The sequence below is a fragment of the Bacillus rossius genome, chromosome 6, assembly GCF_032445375.1.
Source record: "Bacillus rossius redtenbacheri isolate Brsri chromosome 6, Brsri_v3, whole genome shotgun sequence".
NCBI classification, from domain to species: Eukaryota; Metazoa; Arthropoda; class Insecta; order Phasmatodea; family Bacillidae; genus Bacillus; species Bacillus rossius.
This window is the reverse complement of record NC_086334.1, coordinates 28,840,121-28,865,738: the sequence shown is the minus strand read 5'-3', so window position 1 is coordinate 28,865,738 and position 25,618 is coordinate 28,840,121. Positions and strand designations below refer to the sequence as shown.

At 38.1% G+C, this 25,618-nt stretch overlaps 2 protein-coding genes across 2 annotated transcripts; both read right to left on the bottom strand.

The window, feature by feature from the left end:
- Window positions 1-3: 3 nt before the first annotated feature.
- LOC134532945 (osteoclast-stimulating factor 1-like) lies at window positions 4-9,604 on the bottom strand. Its single transcript, XM_063370019.1, has 5 exons — window positions 9,284-9,604; window positions 7,062-7,108; window positions 4,519-4,636; window positions 3,790-4,001; window positions 4-1,770 (listed from the first exon to the last, which is right to left on the bottom strand). The coding sequence occupies exons 1-5, from the start codon at window positions 9,339-9,341 to the stop codon at window positions 1,531-1,533; spliced, it is 675 nt and encodes a 224-aa protein (XP_063226089.1). The 5' UTR covers window positions 9,342-9,604; the 3' UTR covers window positions 4-1,530.
- An 8,510-nt stretch (window positions 9,605-18,114) lies between these two features.
- LOC134532943 (alpha-ketoglutarate-dependent dioxygenase alkB homolog 4) lies at window positions 18,115-24,890 on the bottom strand. The gene is made up of 4 exons (XM_063370014.1): window positions 24,748-24,890; window positions 21,963-22,085; window positions 20,119-20,211; window positions 18,115-18,832 (listed from the first exon to the last, which is right to left on the bottom strand). The coding sequence occupies exons 1-4, from the start codon at window positions 24,853-24,855 to the stop codon at window positions 18,200-18,202; spliced, it is 957 nt and encodes a 318-aa protein (XP_063226084.1). The 5' UTR covers window positions 24,856-24,890; the 3' UTR covers window positions 18,115-18,199.
- Between the last annotated feature and the right edge of the window lie 728 nt (window positions 24,891-25,618).

Sequence of the window (25,618 nt, the reverse complement as noted above, 5' to 3'; positions counted from 1 at the left end):
TGCTTGAAAGGATATTATACTTTATTGAATATATTATATACATCAAAACATTCAGTTGTGGTCCCGTTTGATAAATACAACAGCAAAAGCCATCATCACATAATCTTAAAAAAATTGTCACAAATATGATAAATATTAAAAGTAAAACACTTATTCACTAACTTAGAATACTATATCACAATGTAAAAATGGAGTGTCTTTCTTTACACAGCCTTATTTTTGGTACATGCCTAATACCTAATACCACAAAAACTAGAGGCGTGTAAATCATTAATATTAGTTTGATGTAGCTCAAATTCTAAAAATTATTTATCTGTCATTTAAAAAATATAACTGCTTCAACAACACCTTTTAATAGGTTAATCAATGTTTACTACTTATCACTTAACTACAAAACATATGTCCACATATTCTTAAGGCTCATGCTTTATTAAACATCAGTATCCAGCCAAAATTAATATGTTGTCATGAACTTGCAACAAATAATGAGTCATTATCTATTTTTTTGGCAGCTTTCGAAAACTTAACACTTTCATTTGAAACACATTAGAAACTAAATAATGTACAGAAATAAAATGTTGTGTGTTTGTATTAAACACTGTAATCATTTAAATGACATTGGCTATAACAAAATTTATTTTCTAGGAATTAACCCTATTAATGCAATACATAATAACAATTATTTCACTTAACATTATGTTGAGCACCTTCCATTTAACTGAGCAAGCTTTAAAGATTTCTCAGCCAAAAGCAAACACCCCCCTCCTTTTTTTATTGTTATTAAAAATATTATGTCGCAATACTTATGCAATTTGAATAACTTTATCTCAAAAATTAATCATTAATCTACTAAATATAATAGATATTGCCTTATTAATACTTTACAGTTTTCAGTTTTACACCAAAGAATGCATCACCACAGTGTACTGGCCATGCTACTATGAGATTGTTTCTTCAAGAGACTACTGTATCTTCCTTGCCATTGTCCATGTTCATATCTTCTAACATCACCACAATACAATGCATATAAACAGTCTATTGTTTCGTTGTTCGTTTTTGTTTAATTATTAAAAGAAACCTTATAATAGGTTAACTAATAGGATGTAAATTTTTGAATGGAGCTTAAAGCATTTGATGTTATCAATATAAATAATTAAGCAGATATTTTATGTTATGACTATACTAATATCTAAAATACAGTGTAAAAACTTAACCTATTTTATTTACATGAAAACATTTGTGTGTTATACTTATAAGTTGTCTTCAGTATAAATAGCTAAATTAGAATTGTAATTCATTTTGAAATCTTCATGAAATAATCTGTTATGACAAATGAAATTAACTCAACCCAATACTAATTGAACATGTGTTGATAAAAAAAACTCAGCAAGTAATTTAAATGATTACTTGGGTTATATTGGAGGTTTCAGTTTGACACCCGAGTCCACACATCAATGATCACTTTACATGCTTTCCAACTTCTCGAAGGCAATTAAGGCAACACACACGGTGCTGTTTGAGCAACGGAGCTCAGTCTGAATCGTCGCCATAGTCGTCGGCAGCGTAGGAAGCGGAGCTGGTGTTGCCGAGGGACGCCGACCTGCTCATCTGGATGGCGTTGGTCACGGCAGAGCTCATGGCCAGCTCCAGGGCGGTGTGACCATCCTTGTTCTGCACCCACGAGTCGGCCCCGTGCCGCAGCAGCAGCTCGACCGCTTCGTAGTGGCCGCGCGCCGCGGCCGCGTGGAGCGCCGTGTCCCCGAGCTTGTTCTGAAACATCAGTCAGGCGCTCCTTCAAACATCATCTCTGACCCAATAATTACCAATATAATGAATATAACAAGTCAGTTCCCTCTGGGCCAAATAACCCTGAATATTAATATAAGTAAAAGTGGCACTTTAGTAGGCAGTTATTGAGGCATGATGTTGGCAGATAACCACAGTAACTAAGAAGGAAAGTGATATCTGGATTCGGAAGGAAGAATCAACCACACCCGAAACAGGATGCAAGTTTCCTTGCTTGGTCACCATGTGCTGATAGTGTAATCTATTTGTTTACTTCCTCTTAAAAGGATGTATGCAGGGGAGGGAAGTGACCCCCCCCCCCCCCCTACTCTTGCAGTCCTTCACTGTTTCATTCTCATATCTCGTACAGTCTCTAATGAGCCAGATGCCAATGAAATGTTAAGCAGTGTTTGTGTTGAAGGAACTCTGGTGTACTTTAATAATCATATAAAATAATACAGTCTTCGTGGACTTGTGCTACTATGTATGTATATTATGACTACACCAATCCCACACTTAGCACATAGCCACCAAGGGGTAAAATAATCACTTTTAATTTACAGGAGAGACAGAGAGGGGGAAAGCAAGGAGTGGGAGACTGCCACACTCTCCAGCAAACAGAGAAACACTGCATGGCATCACAGTGCCATATGGTTTGCGTCCCAATAAGCCAAGAGACAGTACACAAAGACTTCACTTTTGCTCAGAATTCTACTAAAGATAAATATGGTGCGACCCAAATTCAAAGGCGGCCCTTAAACGTGAAACAGATTAACTGAGTTTTTTTTTTTATACGATTTCAATTATCCGGGCATCGGTAGGTTCCAAAAAGGGGTGATCAGGAGTTTACTGTACTTTTGATTTGTCATGTTAAGGACTGGAGGCTCTACTGCAAAATAAACAAAACAAATTATTTTGAATGTGGACGAAACTAGACTAGCACGTTAGTTAGCTCAATTTTAGGTGTTTACAAATGCTTCTGTTGCCTTAAAAGTCAATATGTGCTAAAAGAAAACTGGGAATATGTCCTAGCATAGACGTGCACAAACCGTGAAAATTTACTTAAAAATTAATTTACCTCTATGGACAATATTTCTTTAAATACTGCCCTGCACTATCACTATGCACTATTTTACATATCCAGTTAACGGGTATAGATGACCCGATACTTCCTAATATAGCTAAAACTTTATTATTATATGTTTAGTACTTTATGTAGCCCAGGCCATCATTATTAGAAGAACAAAAACAAATTTTGATGGTTACTTTGATAATGAAAGCACGAGCATTGACAGTCAGAAGTAAAGCCGCTTTTTTGGCCAACTTTTTCTGTTATTTCACAAATAAACATGGCAGTCAATTGTTTACATCTGCATCTAGTTTTCTGGCCTGGCTAGGTTAATGATTATGTATTATTGCTATTCTTAATTAAATTAAAACATAGTATGTTATCAACTCTCATTTTCAAAACTATGCTCAAAAATGCCCATCATTAATCCACAATACTGGTGTTACTACATTCAAGAGTAGTAGCTCATTAAAAGAAAACTGCCACCAAACTAGTAAATTTCACTGCCTAAGATGAGAAATAACATAAAAAACTAAAATGGAAGATAAAATTACTTATTATCTTAATACTAAAGAAATTGCACCCCTCAATGAAAAGCCTAATTTACAGAAACACAAATAAAATGTGTTTGGTTCATTGAATTCAATAATACATAACATGTCTTCTTAAAATGAGAACCTTTTCATGTTCTCTTAGCTAATATAAATGTTAATTCATACAACTTAATACAGAATAATTTATCAAATAATAAAAAAAGTATAAAATTTAATCCTGCAAAATGTTTAAAAAAATTATGTAACTTGAAATGAGAGAAAATTCAAATATACTGAAAAAAAAAAAAAAAAACATCACAGAAGCAAAGATCAACCAAGATATCTCCTACATATAGGTAATTTACCCAATTGAGATGATTAGCTAAGAATGAAGAATGATACCTGGGCATTAACCATGGTGTTGGACTGAGCCAGCAGCTGGGAGACACAGTCTAAATGTCCTCCGTGGCTGGCCCAGTACAGTGCAGTGTTGCCCATCTGGTCCAGCCCCGTGGCGGACACACCTTGCTGCAAGCACTCTTGCAGGAAACTTAGGTTGCCCCTGCGAGCTGCTTCGTGGAGGGGAAAATTGATCTCCTCTCCGTGGTTCTCCACTGAAACACGCACGGCACGAAAATGAGATTGTGGATTTGGAAAGGGAGGGGCCTTAAAGCATTTTTACCTTGAATACGGCTAAGATGCACCATTCCTTGCGCCAACTTAAGATTGGATGGGATGATTGCTAAATAGAAATTGACACTTACTCAAACTCAACTGATGCAGTTAAAAGCTGAAGCCTAGCCTGCCCATGCAAATGGTGCTCCAGCGGCAACACATGGGAAGGTTGGTAAGGAAGGAAGGGCGGGAGGCAGCTGGTGGTAACTGCTCAGCTTCTTTGATGATCCAGATCTGTCTAAGTGGATATCCAAACCCACATCTCACTCAATGTTTCACGCTTTTGTTTTTTATATTTTGGTTGTAAGTTGTATTTTCACTATCCTGTACCATAAATTATTGATCTCATGTCATCCTATTAAGGTTCCACTGTTTCGATGACTTGTAAAAAAAATAACCTTTACATTTCTTGCTAGCCTAAAAGACATAAAATTTATAAGAAAAAAAAATCATTACCATAATTGCTTGGTATAAGGCCAGTCTGGTTTCCACAACGAGCTTTCCACCAATTAGGATCAGTCGCTTCATCAAACACATACAGGAGATCACCTTCTTGGAATGATAATTCATCTGGCTGCAACAAAAACACTTAAATCAACACAAAAGCAAAGACAACAGGAACAAGATAGTTGTTAAAGAAAAATTACAGTTTGACTGCAATAGCACAGTTTGCTTGAGAGTGGAAGTGTCAAGATATCTTCCTCAAATCGGCTGTGAACATCAGTCAGCTAGTTTTTGACAGTGCTTGAAGTGTTTTAGGTTTTTTTCACATGGTTAAGCACAGAGGCTTAACGCAGTGAAACTTATACAATTAAAAAGGACTTAAAATCACTCAGAGTACCAACTCAGTGTTGTTCATGCTGAAATCGAACCACCAACCCATGAAAAATGAGTGTGGTATCTCGGCAATCACAGACTCAGATAATGTTCTTGATACACTGTAATAGTAATAATGTTTGAAAAGAATCAATAAAAACAACCCATAGAACTAGAGCACCCACAGTAATGGTGAGTAGTATGCTATTTTTTAAGAACACTAGGTATTTAATACTCTTAGAAAAAGAGACTTCCACTTCAGCTAAGGTAAATGTTACAAAAAATTAACTTCAAAATTTTATTTTCAGAATTTTAAAACTACACATGTTGAAACAACAGCATTTACAGCAAAAATTGTGTATTGGAAAGTAACAGCAAATTCCTACTGCAATGCAAGTTAAGAGCAAGATTCTTTATAGTTTTATAAGCTAAAATATCTTGTGAACTGGGTTTCCAAGCGCCGCTATTTGTTACCACATTCCTGGCAGGTACAAAACCTATACAAATATGGTTTGGTTACATACACCTGAGCATAAACATAACATTAACCCTGCCAGTTCAAAATGCAACTTAAATCTATTGTAAGTCAAAATATTGAATTAAAGTTGTACTCTACTTTCCTAGGGTGGTAGTTGCCTTCTCAAAACAGTTTAGATTATTGTTTAAGTGTTTATGCAACTGGATCTTCAGCTCTTGGTCCTAGTGAGCATTAAAGCTTACTTACACTTATTAAAAAGAGCCTCCTTAGCTCTTTGCAAGACTAGTCTTTCCGCTTTCGGTTTTACCTTGAATTAGCCTCAATGCAAAAGGATGTTACTAATCTATTAAACCCCCGCCGACTGTGTGGAGTAAAGGAGTAAACCATATTGATTACTAGCCTTAGTTTTTGGTTTTAGGTCTCTTTCTCTCGTTCCACGGGCTCCTCCGGTTGTCAAGGCGAGTAGGCCCGTAGCTGTGCACTCTACCGCCTCGCTGAATGAGTTGCAGTTGTCCCAGGTTGGCACCTTTCCCAACATTCATCTTCCTACACAGACTCGTTTTCCCATCTCCCTCGGTTAGTTGTGGCATCTAATAACCATCATTTTCTTCTGTTGGTGTACCCCATAGCTCGCTCTCACTGGGTGAGTCCAGGTCTTGTTTCTCCCTCCTTTTGTAATAGTGCTCACTAGGAGACTCCCTAGTGGCTGAGCAGTTAACTAGCCCCTTCTTTAGTTGATAAGCGGCCAACCATGCTTGAATGGACTGTATTTTGCAGAGCGAGTCCTTACTTGCTGAGCTAGTAGCTAGGGTATCCCTTATGGTAGCTTGGAGGGTTTTGTGGCGTGAGTGCTGGGCTGAGTGAAGTCAACTCACTTGCTGAAGTATCGTCGAGATTCCCAGCAGCCTTCTATTGTCGTCATCGTCGGCCAGCTCTCATTTGGTCCCCTCTGAAGACTGTTGTACTGGCCCCGAGCTGGACGAATATTTATACCCTCCAGGACTGACAATGTCATGTGCTTGTTGCGACTAGGTGTCTGTCCACCCCTGCTGACTGCAGCTATTTTAGGCAACTTACACTGAGTTTCCGCTTACAATAGCCCAGCTTTTTAAAGATTTTTGCTAAAATTTATGTAATATTTTCATCTAAACGACCCTCAGGGAAGGGTATAATGTAACGGGCATACACCCCAATACACATTAATTATTTACTACCAAGATGCAACAAAAAAGTTATTTAATTGTATGGGGTACTTAATAATGTTAGTACTACTATTAATTTTTTTTTGTCTATAAAACATTGCTTTTGGATGCAAAAATGTGATCTCTAAATTGGAAAATAAATCTTTTTTTTATGAGAATATTAATGTTAAGCATGCACCAGTTATCACATGATAAAACATAGCTTTGTTAACTGAAACATTTTGACATGTTACTTGAGCGAGCCCAATTGACATAAACAATTTTAAACAAATCAAGGGCCAAACGTAACTCCTAAAAATTACTGACTAGAGCTTTCCAGCAAATCAGAACATTTTGGAATAGACTCATAATGGTCACACTTGTCAACTGTAGGTACAAAATTGAAACATGCAGTTTCATATTTTCATACATTCTTAACTGAAATAAAATACTTGGAAATTATATAACAGTGTTCAGTTTAGCTGGAATGCATCACAGATATTTAATATGTCATATGTACTTACATGCTGTGCAGTGTACTTGAATAGTGCTCTAACAACTCTTACTCGACCTGAAATTTAACAATTTATTTCAGTCTCAGAATTAAACTTTTACAAAGAAATATATTTACTACACAGATTAATTGCATGGGCACCACCATATGTTAATGGGCCAATGGACCCAGTGGTGGGAAAACACCCTCTCAAGTCGTGAAGTGATCAGTGAAGAGTCTTGACTCAAATTGCTGCTTAAAAGCTACCTCAATCCTTCTGAACTGGCACGCTTACTTGCAGACATACCCTGTGGGCTCTTACAGGCATCCCACACGCCTGGTACCAGTATTCATCTAGATGTTGTAAAGAATTAAAATAACTTGTGACTAATTTGATTTATTCATGTGAATAACTTAGATGCCCTTTGTACTTTAGTTAATTAACAGCTAAAAATGCCACAAGTCACGAATAGTTATGGTTTGAGGTCAGTCACACTCATGACCAATGATTTTCATGTTAATGACAAAGTCTCTGTAAAGACTGAAAGAATACCTATTTATTTAAGGAGTCTGCCTCCCAAGGCAGGCCCAGAGGATATAAAGAAAGCTATTAAGGTACCTAATTTCAACTATGAAAACAGAAAGACTAGTGAGTGATGGCAGGCGATGAAGTCCTCGAGGCCTCGGGGTGTTTTCATGTCCTATCTCGAGCGGTGGTAGATTCAGACTGGGCCAGATGTAACAAAATGGCCACTACCAGGACACTAACCACCTTGCTGATGACCATTATGTTATAATTAAATCATGCCACATAGGTTAAATAAATAAGTCATAAAATGCTTCACATAATTAAAACATATCAACACCGATTCACAAAACATTTGAAATTGTGTTTATAGTTATAATATTTTAAAACTGAATTGATGCTTAGGGGAGGTTTCTGGAATTTTAGTCTGCCTGAAGACCACTGAAATTTTAAAAATTATTTAATGAAAAGGTTAATTAATGCAGCTGGACACAATAAAATTTGAGGGAATAAAGGTAAATATGTAAAATAATAAAGGTAAAAATGGTTGATTAGGTCAGGTCAGTTACATTATAAATACTTTCAAACTAAGGTGATATTAAAAATAATGTGAATTAATTTTAATTATTCTTTAGTTTTAAATGATTTATAATGTAACTGACCTTACCTAACAAACCTGTAACAAAGGATGCACAGTAACAACTCACGTAATTTTTTTTGTTACTTATTACTTGCGCAACAATATCAAAATAACAAATAAGACTTTAAAATTAGAAACGTTAAAAACTCACCTAAGTTGGAGGCGGTAATTAAACACCATTTTAAAAAATAATTGAACTAAATAATCACGTATTAGTTCATTTGAATTCTGGCCTATCACGAACAATCACGTGACATCATTATCCAATAAAAAAATAGATACTCGTACGTAAACAAGAAACAATGGTGCACGCACGCCACAGGAATGCGCTGGTATTGTGATGAAATTTAAAAATTTGATATCTCCTAAAGTATTTGGAATTTCAAATCTCCGCCGCTTTTAATGAAAAGAGGAAGTTGAAGAGCATATAATAAAGGTATTTTCGGATTTTTAACATTTTTTTTCGCAAATACCGCTCAACTACATATGAAGAAATTTAAAAATTCGATATCTCCTAAAGTATTTGCAATTTCTTACCTCCGCCACTTTTAATGAAAAGAGGAAGTTGAAGAGCATATAACAAAAGGTATTTTCAGATTTTTAACATTTTTTTTCGCAAATACCGCCCAACTACATATTTACCACGCCCTTTCTTACAAGCTGGTGGCGAACTATTCAATTAAAGAAGCACGCACAGCAAATGTTACGCTGTGCAAATAACCATAGCAAGGGAGGTTGTGTGTAAAGAGGGAGGTGGTGGCAAACCAGGTATAAGTAGGCGTAGCCCTAGATGATGTCATAACAAAAATCTAAACCATTTAACCATTAGGATCACAGGTGAGCGAGGTTGGTGGCACACCCACCTACATGCAGCATCACAAACAATTATTAATGTGACTCTTTTTAATATTTCCTGTTACTATTTTCCTTCTTTTTTTTTCCGACTATTCTTTAATAACTACTTACATTTTTTCCCTCCCAATGAGCAGAAACCTCCAAGGTTAGTGAGAACAATTAAATAAATGTTTATTCAGAATTAAGTACACATATTAAAAAAAAAAACATGTAGTATTGTAAGATTATTTACCTGGTTTCGGTGCTATTTTCGGAGGCGTTCGAATTTCAGTAGACAAGGTGCTCGTCATTATAATTAAATTAAATTGCCATTTATATACAACGGGAGTTTTTTTAAAAAATCTTATCGTTTAGGTTATCGCAGTTTCAGAATAGATTTGTATTTTATTGTCTAACAGATCAAGGGCTTTATTATATTTCCTTTATTGCTTTTGATTGTAAAATTTACCAAACCAATTTAGATTGTTTCTGATAAAACCCTTTAAACACCGACAATTCCTCACTTCATGTAAACAAACATGACAACCAAAGACTATATAGATAGAATGACAACATTTTCAACAAAAACCCCTTCAACAGCATGAATCTACATAGAATCGGTATGGCTAGACTTTACCAGTATTGTGGGTTTGCTGTTTCTGTTAAAATCTTGAATCACATTTGTTCAAATTTCAATTCACTATTTATTTTTTCATTGAACTTGAGTAGTAATATGTTCTGTCTCTAATTACTACTGTAGATTCAACTTAATGTAACGAATATTTAAGAATTATTTTTTAATGAATGCGCATTTAAATGTTTAATTTTATATTGAAATTTTTGCTGGCAGAAAACAAACGTTGCATAAAAGTAGTGTTTGCATTGTAGGTACAAATTAAAATCCTTTAATTTATAAACATGGCTTTTTTTAACGTCAAATTTCTAATACATACTACTGACTATCATTAGACTTATGAAGCAACATTACAACAATGTTATGGGTAGGACAATATGGCGAGGGCGAGGTAAAAAAGGAACTTCAAAATCGTCACAGTGTGACTTCTCCTGGCAATCATAACGCATAAATGCTTTCTATTTCTTATTTTTTTTACAAAAAAAAAGGGTAGTTGGATTTAGGGCCGTATTCCAAGACACAAAAATAAGGGTTTAGGTATTGAATACGCGATACCTATACCCTAACCATATTCCAAGTGCACGATAGGAAATGGTCAGTCCCTTATTTTTAGGGCATTAATTTTTGGTGTCTTATCTGTTGCCGATTTGATTCATAACTCTACATATATATTTTTTACGCTAACGGAACGCGCCCCTAGCCATGGCCCACCCGAGTCAGGCGAGCCACCAGCAGACAAGGTAGAATCCGGCCCCATAATAAACAGACCGACATTACAGGCGACCACGTTGATAAAACACACACAGAATATAAACAATATTACGTATAAATTAAAAGTTGATTAACGAAAGTGCGACGTAGGAGTGCCCGGGCACTCACGTGTGTAAATGTGTCGATATGTGTGTGAGTGTTCCCCTGGCGGCCTTCTGCCTAGATTAGTTAATTAACCCATGTGACATAATTATTAACCCCTTGTGTTTCGTTATTACCCCCCACTGGAGCAGTCCGGCGAGAAACGGACAGTCTCTGGTGTGACGTATAATTTAAAGGACATAATTTGTAAACATACTAACTCTAAATTGTAGAAGATTGAGTAATGTTATTTAGCCTTAATAATTAATGTAGGAATTTAGCGCCCTTAAAATCTCTTATTAACGTGTCACATTAGAAAATAACGTAATGAGGTCAACCCTGGCGCGAGGGGCACCGAGCCTCGGCCGGACGCCATGACATCACGCCAGTACAGCGCGACTCGCGGACCGGGACGGACGCATGTCCCACGGGGAGCCAGCATTTCTTTGTTTCACCGAACGTCCATCTGGTAATTATAGTCACAACCAAAACCTTTTTTTAAATACTCCCCGTGTGCGCCCGGTCCTTTTCCGGTGTAGGGCCTAACTCAGCCGCGTCAATTTAACACGCCCCAACAAAGCATTACGTGGGGCCGTGCAGTATACGGTACGGGCCGTCTCCCGCCACCCCAGAACTTTAGTCAATCCCCCAGTGCACAGGCACAGGCTACATCCAAGCTTAAACGTGTTTTTAATTTAGTAGCGAACCGTGGTCCACGCAGGTGGGCCCGCGCGTCGCAATTTACCGATTACGAGATTAGCCGACGCTAATCGAACGCTCTCCCTCAACTGCGACTGGCGTGAGGGCTTAATAAGTAAACACACATAGAGGCACACAGGTGTCCCTCTCAGATAACGTGTGGAGTGTAATCGTGTACGTAAGAGCACCACAGGGTGCCGTTTTGTCAAGTGTAATTGTAATAATAGTGTAATCAAAACTTCTACGTGTTCCGACGCCTCATTGGCAGTTATGTACCGCCGAGTAGACCTCGCGCCCAATGTAATGAACCAGTGTAAATCGTGAACAATAAAACGTCCATCCCGCACCTCCCGTGCGCGACGTGCGACCCGTAGAACAACCAGAACAGTGTATGTAAATTAACCTAAACAACCCAACCTAATCAGGAAACAAATTCCATCACTGCCGATGGTTCTAGCGGGCCACGCTGGGGCAACGAACCCACGACCATCACACCGTTAGACACCGAGCTAGCCTGGCGCCCTCCTGGAACAGATATCTCTAAGAAAGTCAGCCGCCCCGCTAGGACCTGCACCAGACCTCGAACACGAGACTGCGGCGGACGGCACAACCAAAATTAAATATTTTATTTCACATTATAATTACATAGTTTTAAAATAATAAGCTAAAATTACGATGGATTCCACGAAGTACAACTGTTTATAGCCTCTCACAAGTCCTCGTTTATTAAAACGGCTGCCGATCTGATACCTTACAAGGGTTCAGTTAGGACACATTTTGGAATATGACCCGAGAGTTAAGGTACAGAAGTTACCCAACAAGGCAGTGCTAATTCACTACCTTACTCAAACGTCTTGGAATACCACCCTTAAAGGCTACTAACTAGTTGGTAAAAACAACTGGTTATTTTTATGTTTGTGGGTTTGTTCTGGATATTGCTTCAGAACCTTGTTTCTTACTTAAATTAAGGCTCTAGGCCGCGATTATAATTAAGGACGTTCATTAAACTGACGCCGACCGCCGGTGCTCCCTCTGGTTCGCACAGGCCGTTATGTCACAACAACACCTCTTAAGTGGGTCGAACACGCCCGAGTGTGATTTCCGCCGAGTGTGTAAAAGTGCGCCGTGACGAACACCAAAGCGACGACAGCGCCCGGCCGGGTGTGGCAATGCGCTGAATTAAATACGTAATTATTCTGTTCAAATCAAAAACAACCAATTTAATAACAATTTAAAACATAATTAATTTAAGGGAAATCATGTCTAATTATTTTACTAATCATATATTGTGTAACATGTCTTTTAAGCCCAAAACTGGCCGGATCTGTTTTCCCGCACTCCACGCGTTTAGGCGCGAGGCCGCAGGGCGGTCTAGAACGTAGTTACCGTCGGGAGCTCGCAGGGGTCGGACACTCCGCGAACACAGAGCCATCAACTTTCGCGCTACATCCACATAATAGCAATAGTGTAAGTTTCAAAATCCTTTTACCAGCTCTGCGCCGACCCCACCCAGTCGCACGATATTTCGTGCGACTCGTAACTAATTAATTTTATCCCAACAGGGAGTTTTACATACTTTAAGTAATTCCATGTCCAGTTTATGGACAGCGTAATTGAGGTACGCAGCTTTTCGGCTTCAAAGCCAATTAATTGTTATCGTCAAAGACTCTTAGCAACGTGTGTCGAGTTCTTACTCGTTAATTTACGTCTCTTAACTTTCGTCTGTAAATGTGTAACTTGTAACATGCAATCTAACCGAGTAATTTCTGATTAATAAGTGACTGTAACGTGTATGATTCCAGTGTACCGGGTTACGTACTTTTCGGGACCTTCATATTTCGCCACAGGTTAGATTGCAAATAACTTTGGAACGTCCGTTTGTATGTGCTATTTTCCATGTTAACGTAACTGCCTGTAGAAGTTCTTGCAGCACAGGAGATCTGTGGCTATCTGCCGCGCCATTCACATTTATAATCGACCACTGTAGAAGTACGTGTACACCACTTGGCAACCTATCCTGGTCGCACGTACCGTTTACGTAGAGAAATACGCGTGTCGCAGCGGTCAGACAACAGAAGCGGCCAGTACCTGGACCAACAAGTGTATCGGTTCTGAATAAATGCAGTGTCGTGTCAAATCGTTTACCAATTATTTATAAGGCGTCCTGGGTAGCCTTGACGTCGTACCGATGCTACCTTCAGCCGGTTCTCACCCGATCAGTGACCCTCCCGTTCGGAGCGCGCCCCAGCCACATCCGGAACGAGTCAAGTGAGGGATTCGCTACCTGACCTACGTAACAATTAAAACATAAGATGCTAATTACCAGGATATTTTTCAGTGCCATTAAATGAAATCCAGGATCTCATCAGTGTTAATGCTTGTAAACAACAGTGTTCCATGTGACTATATTTTCAAACAGTTAATTATTAGTGATAGAAATATTAAGCCCTCAGCAAACAGTTTCCGGGTACTAATTTTTAATTAAGTACCTGGAAGGATGTATTATATAAAATTATAACTTTAAGATAAAATAAAGGTGTTGGCACGTGGCACGGGGGGGGGGGGGGGGGGTGGACGAGTCGGTCTGGGCGGACGTTTGTCCCATGAGTAGCTTACATTTTAAGTGCACCGATAAATCTTTATGTTCAGTAAGTAAATATATCACAACCTCGCTTTACCGCTGCTCACGTGTCCCCGGACCATTTTCGGCAGAGCCGGGCCTATCCCGACCGCCTTAACAAACACCCCGCGCAACCGCGTCACGGGTTAACTCACAGTACTGGCCGCCTCCGGTAACCATACCGACCCGCGAGACTGCCGCGGAGATTAGAGTAGTTTGCGTAACGTAATCATGTAGTGCTATGTCATAAACGTGTACCAGTGCTGTGTGTCAATCGTGCATAACGGCGCATTATTAACATAATTCAGTCAAACTCGTGTGTTATTTCAGTGTCACATGTATAGGTATGCAGTCTCCTACACTGCCTAGGGCGCATCCTGTATCCACTCAGTAATCCAATCACCACTGTAAGCCGACGTACCTAGCGGGACATGCTGGGGCAGCGAACCCACGAACCTCCTCACGGTCTAGTTCTTCCAAGCTAGCCTGGCGCCCACCGGACAACGAATCTAAAGCTACGCCCTTAGCCCGCTAGGCATTACCCGTAACTATTCCATAGGGACGGGTGGCAGCAGCCTGAAAAGCCCGGGTAGGTTTCGAACAGAGACGCGCTCCTGCCTGCAGCCACGAGGCTGAACCCCCGTTAAAACCCCTGAGATCACTTTCAACACTAATAATCAATTTAAAAACTTAGATACAGGCAGCGGGAGTGGCGTCAAAACACTGTGACCGGAGGGAGCCAACACTCGTGCTCTACGATGCACATTTCTTATCACGTGTTAATTTAAGGGGATGGCCTGATGAGCTTACTCCGTCAATTATCGGTTGTTTGCATCAGGTGCAGTTCAGTGACAAAAATTAAACACTGGGAGTACTTGTGTATCTACTCCGCGTTTGACCCGGGTTGAGTTTGCGAGGGGTGCGTTCCACCAGCAGGTCGAGGCCGGGTTTAAATGCCTCCGGTCGGTACGTCAACTGTTTAAATTTGTTTCCAAGATTATAAAACAGTGTCGAGTGATAGTATTATTTATATTGTAGTCAATCGGACAAAAAAAAAGTGCTAAACTGTAATTACTATTTCACATGAGAAATTATTTGTAGCAGTCAGTTACCATTAATAACAAGACATTCCACTAAGGTATGTGCTATATGCAAAAGAACCAAATCAATTTAACAAAAGTTGAAACCAAGATGGCGATTTAAAAAAATTATATCCTTAGATAAAATGATTAACATTATCAAAATGTTTCTTTGATGAATTAAAGAAAAACCTTATACTCACAATACTCATTATAAATCATTTACATACTTTTCATACACTAAACTTTTGAGTTCTCTGGAGTGTATCTTGCAACAAAACAATCTGACAATGCCCATTTACATGCACACTGAAAGCTAAGGATGACACGTTATTGCTGGGTCCCACAGCTTGAAAACAGTTTATCTTATAACATGGTCATCACGATTAGTTTATCAATCAAAATTGCACGTAAGCTCATTTGGTTAATAAACACCTGGTTAAAAGAACACTGCCAGATTGATAACCATAATTTTCTTTAATGATTAGTCAATGTCATTAACAGTTTACATACATAGTAAAAAATGCTTAGGTTCTCCATTGCAGTGTGATGGCTATTGGACATGTCAGAAAACAAAATTAATAATTGTTTATTTGTATCTTCAATTTCAAATACATCAAAATAAAGAATGGTTAAAATAATTGTAGTAACGATGTTGCTCATGAACTTGAGCAAAATCAAAATTGAAGTCAAGAGTACTGTTGTTCAATACAAAAAATGTGTAATGACCCAGTTTTAATATGGATATGATACAACTACTAGTAACACTTATATAAATGTCCACAGTTAACAACATACCTGTTAAATTTTAGACTGAGGGACCATCTGTATCTGGAAATTTTTTTGGCAAGTTATAAAATAAGGTAACTTAATAAAACAACAACCATATTTATTTCATAGTAGAATTTGATATAAGTATTTATTACCATGAACATGAGATACCATGTACAAGTATTTGGCAAAACATGACAAACTTACAGGTTGACAATTTATTCAGAGTAGGTAATATATTGTGTGCAACTGCAATCAATCACTAATTTTGCAGAAATAATTTATTAAACAATAAATAGAAATGATTTTTTCTTTATGCTAGAAAAATACATCTTAACCATAATAATTTGCTTTTACATATTTGTAATAAAAGATTGTATGAAGTAGCAGTAGTCATTCCGCCTCTCAAAGCCACTGCCCTACTCTATTTGTAACAAACCAGATTACAGCCTTCCTCATGCAATCCAGTAATAATCATTTGTTATAAATTTTTTTGTCAAATTTCAGGTTAGTTTTTCAAATTATGTAAAGTTGTTTCTTGTTTAAAGTTATTGTAAACGTAGTTCTCCGGGTCTATTGTTTTTATTTTTGAAGTAATATTTTTTGCTGGCCTCTTTGTGTGGAAAGGCGTGCTGACGTAATTTTCCTTCGTTTTTCCACGGCCGAGGCTTTGTTTCACACACTATGCGTGTGAGTCACGGTCACGGGAGTGTGAGAAAGAGACAAAATCACTGCATCATGGGAACAGAAGTAAGCATTTCGTGGAAGCCTCTGTTACCATGCGCCGTGATTGGCTTAAAATTACGTCAGCGAGCCCAGGACACTGCGCGCTCAAAGAAGGAAGGCTGTAAATTGAGTCATTGTCCGAGCATCAGGCCGAGCGGTCGTTGTTCGGGCGGCGGGCCGAGCAGGCCGTGGCTGGACGATGGCTCCATGTATTATTTTTTTTTATGTACAGTTAGTTTGTATTTCATGCTCTGTTATACGAAATATAGGGTGATTTTTAAATAAATAAATAAAACAGGTAATACATAGAACATTGTTTATAAATTTCTTCTTTCTTCGTGACCTTCTAACCTGTATGTTCCACTCATCACCATATTTGAGCTAGCCGGAGATGGTGAGTGGTAACATTTGGCGCCCAACGTGGGGCGCCCGAACAACGACCGCTGGGCCTGGTGCTCGGACAATGACTGATTTTTACAGCCTTCCTTCTTTGTGCGGGCAGTGTCCTGGGCTCGCTGACGTAATTTTCAGCCAATCACGGCGCATAATAACAGAAGCTTCCACGAAATGCTTTCTTCTGTTCCCATGACGCAGCGATTTTGTCTCTTTCTCACACTCCCGTGACCGTGACTCAGAAGCCTAGCGTGGGAAACAAACCCTCTGTCGTGGAAAAAACGAAGGAGAATTACGTCAGCATGCCTTCCCACACAAAGAGGCCAGCAAAAAATTATGAGAAAAATAAACTTATGAATTTTAAAAATAAAAACAATAAACCCGGAGGATTATTTTCACAATAACTTTGAAAAAGGAAAAACTTTAAATCTAACCTGAAATATGACAAAAAATTTATAGCAAATTATTATTGCTGAATGGCATGGGGAAGGCTGTAATCTGGGTTGTTAAAGATTTGGAGCATAGGGACTGACATCCACTTGGATCGGCCCAAGGCAGGTGGAACGTGGAAAAACAAACATACTTCAGGGATTGTCCTCTGCCGCTGATCCCAAGAAAGCTGTTTGTGGTGGGCACACTCTTCGTGGGGATCTCCAAAGGAGCATTTTCGTGGGCAGGAATGTGAAATCTCGCTCGGTTAGCAAGTCGGGGCGGCCTCCTGTACAATCATTTTTTCTAAAGGTCACCACCCACTTCCTGACCAATTCTCCGGCGTTTGGCCACGACTTTCTTTCCTTCTCCGAACTCCTGGGGGCCAGGGTTCCAGCTTAAGAGTGGGGTAGTGCAATGCCCTGTCTAGCATCCTCAGCCTTCTCCCTCCTGGGCATCATACCATCACACCTTCATCGCTGTACTATCTGGCTTACCCATACATGCTGGATAGTGATGGTGCCATCGGTGGTGTTGCCCCATTCATTGCAGAGAGACCGACCCGGCTGTGGTTTCGCCATCCACTGGTGGTACTCCCACAGCCCGGCCAGACGCCCCCTCCCACCCATGAGATGGTCTTCATCAGCAAAGGGTTCTTTGTCTGTAGTCACATTTTGGAGCCAGCGCAGGTGTCGTCATCGGTTGTGGCAATTGGTTCCCACCACGTTGGTCTGGTGGTTACCGTAGAGATACCGCAACCCCCCCCCCCTAAAACACACGACACAGCATCTGGTGGTTGGTACAGCTCTGAATAATGATGAAATGGTGGTTGGTGGTAGATCATGCCGGGATCCTCAATAGCGCACAACTAAGCATCCCTCGTTGTACGGCTTGAACCAGTTAACTTAATTTTCACAATAATTTATAGTTCTGAAAAAAAAATTATCTTTAACCAAAACCAAAATGTTAAGATGTTTTCTTTTTATGGTTCCAAAACTGCTGAGCCTTAGTAATTATTTCTTGACCTATCTTCTCATAGTGACCACCTTTAAGATACAACGGAGTGAATTCTCTGTATGCCAGACATACTCTTCGTTTGATGATGTCCTCACGTAACACACAGTGTTCCCAAACATACCTGGCAAACCCAAACATAACCAACAAAGAATATCTTGGCATTGGAACCCTTATTACTACGTCATGTTGATTTTGAAGGTTATACATGTTCAAACTACAGTTTTCAACTTCATCTTCTATGACTTGACCATTTCTATCAAGCACTGGGGGATAAGACTCAACATCTGATAAGTTGTACCGGGAGAGTTCTCCATGATATGGAGTCAATGTGAGGACTGAATCTTCCAGCAAGTTGACAGTGACGATACGCTCACCCCAAACCCAGCAGTCATCAATGTGAGGGTCTATAGAAGCACCTTTATCTGCATCATACTCGAGGGAGCACTGCTCAATCGTCTGGTAGTTCTTTAACATATCAACATTTTTAAATTTATCCTGAACAAATTTTGAAAATTCAGGAAATCCATTAAAATCACCCACCTTCAGGTTTTTCTTCTTAAAGTTGCACTTAGGGCCATAATTCTGAAATTATAAAACACATTATAAAATTATTTTTATTTAATTTTCTTTAGTAAATATGTATAATGAAAACTTAAGTAATGCTTTATTCACAGCATGAGTCATCTTCATCAGTAATATAAACAATAATGAAAGCAACTTTATATTACATTCCTTTTGCACAAAACTACAGCACAATGAAAATTTTTCCAACCTAGAATCAAAGAGCCAAATTTTAACTGGTTTAACAACACAATTAACAAGATGGGTTGGCACTCAGTGGCGTAGCCAGGATTTGCGTATGGGGGGTGTTAAGAAGCATGGCCCCCCCCCCCCCCCCGTATTAAAGCGGGGGGTCCGGGGGTCCTCCCCCGGGAAAATTTGGATTTTAAGGTGTATAATAGTGCTATTTTAGCAGTTTTCGGTACTTAAATTTAAATATTGTAATGGTAAAAATTTTATTAATTTTAATATGAAATTTGTTTGAGTGATGAATAAGAAATTAATTAAAGATTTGGAGCTAAGGGGGGGGTTCGAACCCCTAAAACCCCCCCCTGGCTACGCCCCTGTTGGCACTTGCTCAACTATTTCTCCAAATTGTCTAAATTTAAATTACTTTTTCTTCTCATAGCAGAATGCTGTTGATTCCTAAGAGCAAGACGAGAGAAAAATATCTTGAATGACTGATTCATAAATCCTGCAAGTTTAGCAGTTACTTATCCATTGGTGCATTATCTAACTACTAGCAGTAGATGTGAAAATGTTAGGCAGTGACTGCAGCACATCATTTTTAAGTTAGATTGCAAAGCACATTAAATTTTCACCCCAATGCAACAAAATGTACAGCAACTGAATAAATAATTAAGAAAAAATTGTTGCAAAATTTAAATTCTTTTCTTAAAATGTCGGAAATGCCCCATGGAGAAAAAATAAACATGACTCAAATCCACCACAACTGTATTATTTCAAAACACTATGTTTAAGCAAGTAACCTAATTTGTATTGTTAAGCTATACATCTAACATAATGTAACATTAGAAAACCACACTTAAATCCTAATAAACAATTCATCCATCGTAGCATAATTCACATCCTCAAATACACCATAATGTACCTCTGTTGTTGCTTTAAGATGCAAAAAAAATAAGATTAGAGTTTACATACATTTAGATAAAATAACACTTATAAAGCATCCAATCTTGGCAACCTTTGCAGTTTCTATGTTACTATAATCAGTGTCACGTGATGAAGCTTGTAACATGCAATTTAATTAAAAAATATAAATAAAAAATTGTAATCAAAACACATACCTGCTTTCTCCTGCCACTCTGAGACTTCTCCCATTGAATATTATCAATTCCTTCAATTAGTAAGCTTTCTTCAGCTGGAGTAATAAAATTCTCCTACAAAAAAAATTAAAAAAATTTCAATTCACTATTCTATTTAAAAACTGCAACTGAATACTTACACTGGAATCACAATCACCCCACAACCACAACAGCCCCCAAATGAAATATGAACAGCCAGTGAAAAGTTAGGTCACCGTAATGTCAGCCCGAAAATATCTCGAGCCCGGCAGGAATAAGTTATAATTCTATATTTTGTGTCAGACTGTGACAGATGTAATTTACATTTTACATTAAAACAATTCACTTTTAATAGCCTAAAACTTGTACGTGAATTTTTGAGAACTAAATATCACCTAAACTTAATTTTTCGAACACTTTTTTTAAGTGACTTTAAATGTGAGCCACATCTTCAAAGTTAGGTACTAACAATTTAAATTAATTAAATTATATATTTTTATTAAAAATATAATAAATGTTTTTAAAACAGAAATATTATTTATTCTGAGTCTTTACGTTGGCATCACAAAATTTTGTTTTAACTTCTGGAATTCTAGCACAAACTCTACTTTCAACACAATTTTGTCAAATGTTATGATTAACAATGCCAAGGGCTTGAGTTTGATAACTCATATGTATAGACAAATCATGTGAAATTTATTCAAGTTACATAAAACCCTATTCAAATGTGCCAATACTTAAAACAGATTTTAGTAACTACCTACCCATTTAAAATATGACACTTCTAATACCATGTCAAGTTGAAACTAATTGTTCACACTTGCTGCGCATATGATCAAGTTTCAACCAGGTATGTACAGAGTGATTATCGCAAATACTTCACTTCCTTACGCATTTACAAAGAGTAAGTGGGTTAGTTGGCTTAGAGTGAAACTTCTACTCTACTGGTTAGAAAACTGATATAACAGCGATAACTAGTGTTCGGAACGTATACTGGATTCATTTTATTCTTTACTAGATCAACTCTAGGCTAACCTTGTATGACAGTAGCAGGGTATTAAGTTGTCTGCAGCAGACAAATGCATGTGAAAATAGGCAAAATAAATAATCACTGCTGATGCAATGCAACATAGTAGCAAATAATGAGAGCAAACAGTGCTTTAATAGCTTTTATACAATGGAACATGAAGTTTTTAAACGAGAAAATTGGAGACATATTTGAAGTTGATATGATGGAAGAACATAGGTCTGTACATATAGATACGTAAAAACTAACTTAAGATTGATGCAGATTTTAAAAAAAATTAAATTGTGTTAAATACATATTGCCCTACATTTGAACAGGCATATCAGAAACCATTTTTAAACTAATTAATTTTTTCCAGAACCTGGACTAGTAGCCTGATTTTTCAGAACACTTAAATAAATAAAAATCTGGTGGGATTTGAACACCAATGACCAATGAGGCTTAGCAAACCGCACAGGAATATGAAATGTGCAGACAAATTACCACCATTTTGCAAAAATAAGTTATTTTATTTTCAGATGCTTTAGAGCAGTCATGAAAACCATCTGCCAACAAAATTAATGAGCATTCCAATGTTCAGGCTTTCAATTTTGAAATACATCTAACTTATATTAAGAATTTGAAATGTATGCAAGCATTTTAAACAACCACATAAACCTTCAATGGTAGAATAAACCTGGTCATTAGATGGAGTAAGACTAATTAACTGTACCCAAACATTTCTTAACACTTTTTCGGTCTTAATATAAGGAAGGGGAGAAAGTATTGTGTATAGGTTGTATTATTTTCTTGTTCAGTTGAGAAACTTGAATATAGGTACCTGTATGAATATTCCCTGGAAATCTAAAGGTTCGCCCGTATGAATTGGGTGATTGGTGGCATTCACATCCCAACCAGGCCAAGCCTTATTGCAAGATGGACAGTATACATATGTCTTCTTATGCTGCAAACACAACAAAACCAAAACTTTACATTTTAATTTTTGGATCAAGTATGTACAAACATTCTTACAGCAGAAGACAAACTGCAATTTATACATACCTGAAGTTGCTTAGCTTCTGTGTTCTAGCCACGTTGAAGACAATCTTCGTTTTGATGCGGCTAGAACCCAGACGCCAAGCAATTTCAGACAATGGCCGCGAAAGCTTGTGAGCCTTAATGTACATTTCTATTTATCTCATGAGCTACTGAAATATACAGGCTGTGTATAAAAAGTACCGGGAACAATTTTTCCCTGACGTGACTGTACGTCGCAGAGCGCTTGCAATGCACAGGCTCGATGGTGGGGGGGATATGACCTTCAACATGCAGCAAGCGCCAGTTGCATGCGAGCGTTCAACATTCAAGCTAGATTGTGATTTTAGTGAAACCCTGTCAAGTGACTCTGTGCAAGTGCAAAATGCAGTGAATGATTGAACAGAGTACTTTATCAAATTTTGTGTTGGACTGGGGAAATAGGGTATGGAGACGTTAGTCATAATTCGCCAAGTGTTCAAGGATGGAAGCATGTCACAAACTGCAGTTTTTAAGTGGCACGAGCTCTTCACAGATGGGCGAGAGAGTATAAGGACGAGCCCGGAGCTGGACGACATCATGAACCAAGACAACGTACAACGTGTGCGTGAAGTGCAGAAATCAGACCGTTTGTTAAGTGTGTGCATGGTCGCAGATGAAATTGGCACTGGTAAGATGACAGTGCACACCATTATCATTGAAAATTAGGTGATGAGAAAAATCTGTACGAAACTCGTCTCAAAGGTTTTGACAGACGACCAAAAGCAGAGGCGAGTGTCTGCTTGCAAAGACCTAAACCTTCCTGCGAGTTGATTTGAGATATTTTAAAATTTATATAACCTGAACTTTTTTATTGTACCATTTTTTCATTCCAAGGTTTATGCTAGTCTTTGTAGTAAGATTATCAAATCATCTAGGTACTAAACCTTGGACTGAAAAAATGGTACAATAAAAAAGTTCAGATTATATAAATATAATATTCAAAAAATACCTGGCTGAGTTTATTTTTGTATTGTCATTATAAAGAAGCTAGCAATGTATATTTACGTAAAATGTTATGTTAGTTTTATGTGAATGAAGAATATATACTGATGCAGTTTATAATGATTAAAAAATTCGTGTTCTCAAACTGTGTAATATTGTACAATTATTTGAATATTTCACTAAGTTCAGGGTGCTTCCCATTTTTTTCCTGTGGAAAATAAATGTATACGCCATTCATGCTAACTATTTAAAAAATTAGTTTTCGTGTTTTTAGTGTGATTTTTGTTAGTTTAGGCCTATAATGCATTTTGTTGTGTGGTTTTCTACTGATATAAAAATCCCTGTCAAGGGTTGGCGCTTGGGTTTGTTTTCACAGTAGGGACTCGCATACTTTTTTCTTTAAATTTCTATTTACCTTCCACTGCGTGGCAAAATGCAAATACAAAATATCCACGTACTTATATATCAAAGGCCAAAGAATAAAGTTGCTGCAATAAAGCACTACGGCGGTGGCCACATCACTGTACAGCAGTGTTTTTCAATCTTTTTGATTTCGCGACCCCTTCACAAGTTGAAAAATTCCGGCGACCCCCTTGTGTCACAGAATGACAAAGAAATTATTTAATTAAAAGACTACGTTAATGGTATTTTCTATTTTGGTACAATTATCTATTATTCGGATCTACACTCTGCAGGAAGCCGCGAGAGTTTTGAAAGTAAGTACGAGGTAAGTTGGTAAGGCTACGTGCTACTTAACTTGGACGCCAACTCGCACGGGCCAAACTGCGTCGGTGACGGCCACATTGCCACGCCGCATTGTCGTTGCGGTGATAGGAAGCGACCCGCGCGTGCCACCCGCCGCCGCCCGCAATGTTCTTTTGTTTCAACTCTCATCTCACCCAGTTAAGCGTAGTCACCGATGAGTACGGACGTCATTCTTTTGTTTTTCACTTGCTCGGCGCGTTTGTAAAATGGATAAGTTTCTCAAAAGATCGCAGCCTTCAACATCTGGTATGAGTGTCAATAACGGTGGTGGTGAAACAAACCCAAAAAAAAATAGACATTATGATGGCAGTTATTTGAAATACGGGTTCACAGTCATAAATAATAAACCTCAATGTGTAATTTGCGGCGATGTTTTATCACGTGAGAGTATGAAACCGTCAAAGCTTATGCGGCATCTCACAACCAAGCATAAAAAAGAAGCTGATAAGCCGTTGGATTTCTTTGAACAAAAGTTGAAAGCTCTTAGTCAGCAGCAAAATACTATGATTCAGGTAATAAAATAGTGTTTCCTTTTTCTTTCAGCCGGCGACCCCCCTCGGGGTCGCGACCCACAGATTGAAAAACTCTGCTGTACAGGATACCTAATACACAACATATATACGGTAAAAAAACTTCGCTGGCCGCATTAATGTACATGTATTCGTAATGAAAGCAATAAAAGGTGATTACTCAGAAACCAGCAGGAATGCACTTATATGCCAACAGTCTAACCAGTTGTACATACAATCACTAATGACATAACCTCATAAAACAAAAACTTTTAACAATGACTGGCCAAAAACTTAATGCGCCATATTACTAAAATATATGAAATATCATACTTCTTTCAAAGAGGTATACTCTTTTTTCGGAAGATTATATTCTTTCTCGCAAACCAAACAAGTCCTCACACCTTTACAGCCGCAATCTCTTATTAACCTGTCAACCATTTTAATCACACACCATAGATAATGAAGACCAAAAACTGGAAAGTCAATGCTTTTTTCGTGTAGCCAGCTTGAAACACACAATGGTACTGCCATCTGCTGGAAGCCCAAACAATCTCTAGCGCATTATAATGGCTTTCAGTCAAACTAGCTGCACCAACTATGGCCCAGCGGAACTTTTGAAATCATAGCGGGAAATCTGAACGTACTAAATCTAAAAACTAATGAATAATTCATTCTGATTTATTTTAAAGCTTTTAAACCTTTTCAAGGCAGGGAAAGTTCTGAAAAGCGTTTAATAATACTGAGGAGAAAAAATTAACTGCACAAAAATAAAAATGTAAAGTTTTTCCGGCATGAACATAATAAATTGTAATACTACTACAGGGTTCAGATGTTTGATATATTACTTACCATATAACCTGACAGTGCCACGCAATTATATCACATGTTTCTAAGTGTGGTAAATGTTGACCACAATATTTCAGTAGGTACCTACTTCGCAACATCACCCGAATTTTACCTCTATATTCACTCCACCACCCAGACCGGAAGCTATATATAATGCCGTCACTCGCGGTCTCAGATCCGATACCTGGGACGAAAACTAGTGATTTTACTGGGCGAATTAAGATGAAATTTTTCTTCTGGAGGCATCAGAATAATTTTTAATCTAACTAATCTGCTAAAACCGAAGGCATACCAGCAAGTTAATACATTTCTCTTAAATCTAAGCCAAGAAGTGGCCTGCTACACTGCTGCATCC

Excerpts from the sequence above, each read along its gene's own strand:
- LOC134532945 (XM_063370019.1), bottom strand. The coding sequence starts at position 9,341 with ATGACGAGCACCTTGTCTACTGAAATTCGAACGCCTCCGAAAATAGCA. Across the intron at positions 7,109-9,283 it reads GAAAATAGCACCGAAACCAG|GTCGAGTAAGAGTTGTTAGA; the intron begins GTAAATAATCTT and ends GTTAAATTTCAG. Across the intron at positions 1,771-3,789 it reads ACACCATGGTTAATGCCCAG|AACAAGCTCGGGGACACGGC; the intron begins GTATCATTCTTC and ends CTGATGTTTCAG.
- LOC134532943 (XM_063370014.1), bottom strand. The coding sequence starts at position 24,855 with ATGGTTGACAGGTTAATAAGAGATTGCGGCTGTAAAGGTGTGAGGACT. Across the intron at positions 20,212-21,962 it reads TCCAGGGAATATTCATACAG|GAGAATTTTATTACTCCAGC; the intron begins GTACCTATATTC and ends TTTTTTTTGTAG. Across the intron at positions 18,833-20,118 it reads AGAGTGGCAGGAGAAAGCAG|AATTATGGCCCTAAGTGCAA; the intron begins GTATGTGTTTTG and ends TTATAATTTCAG.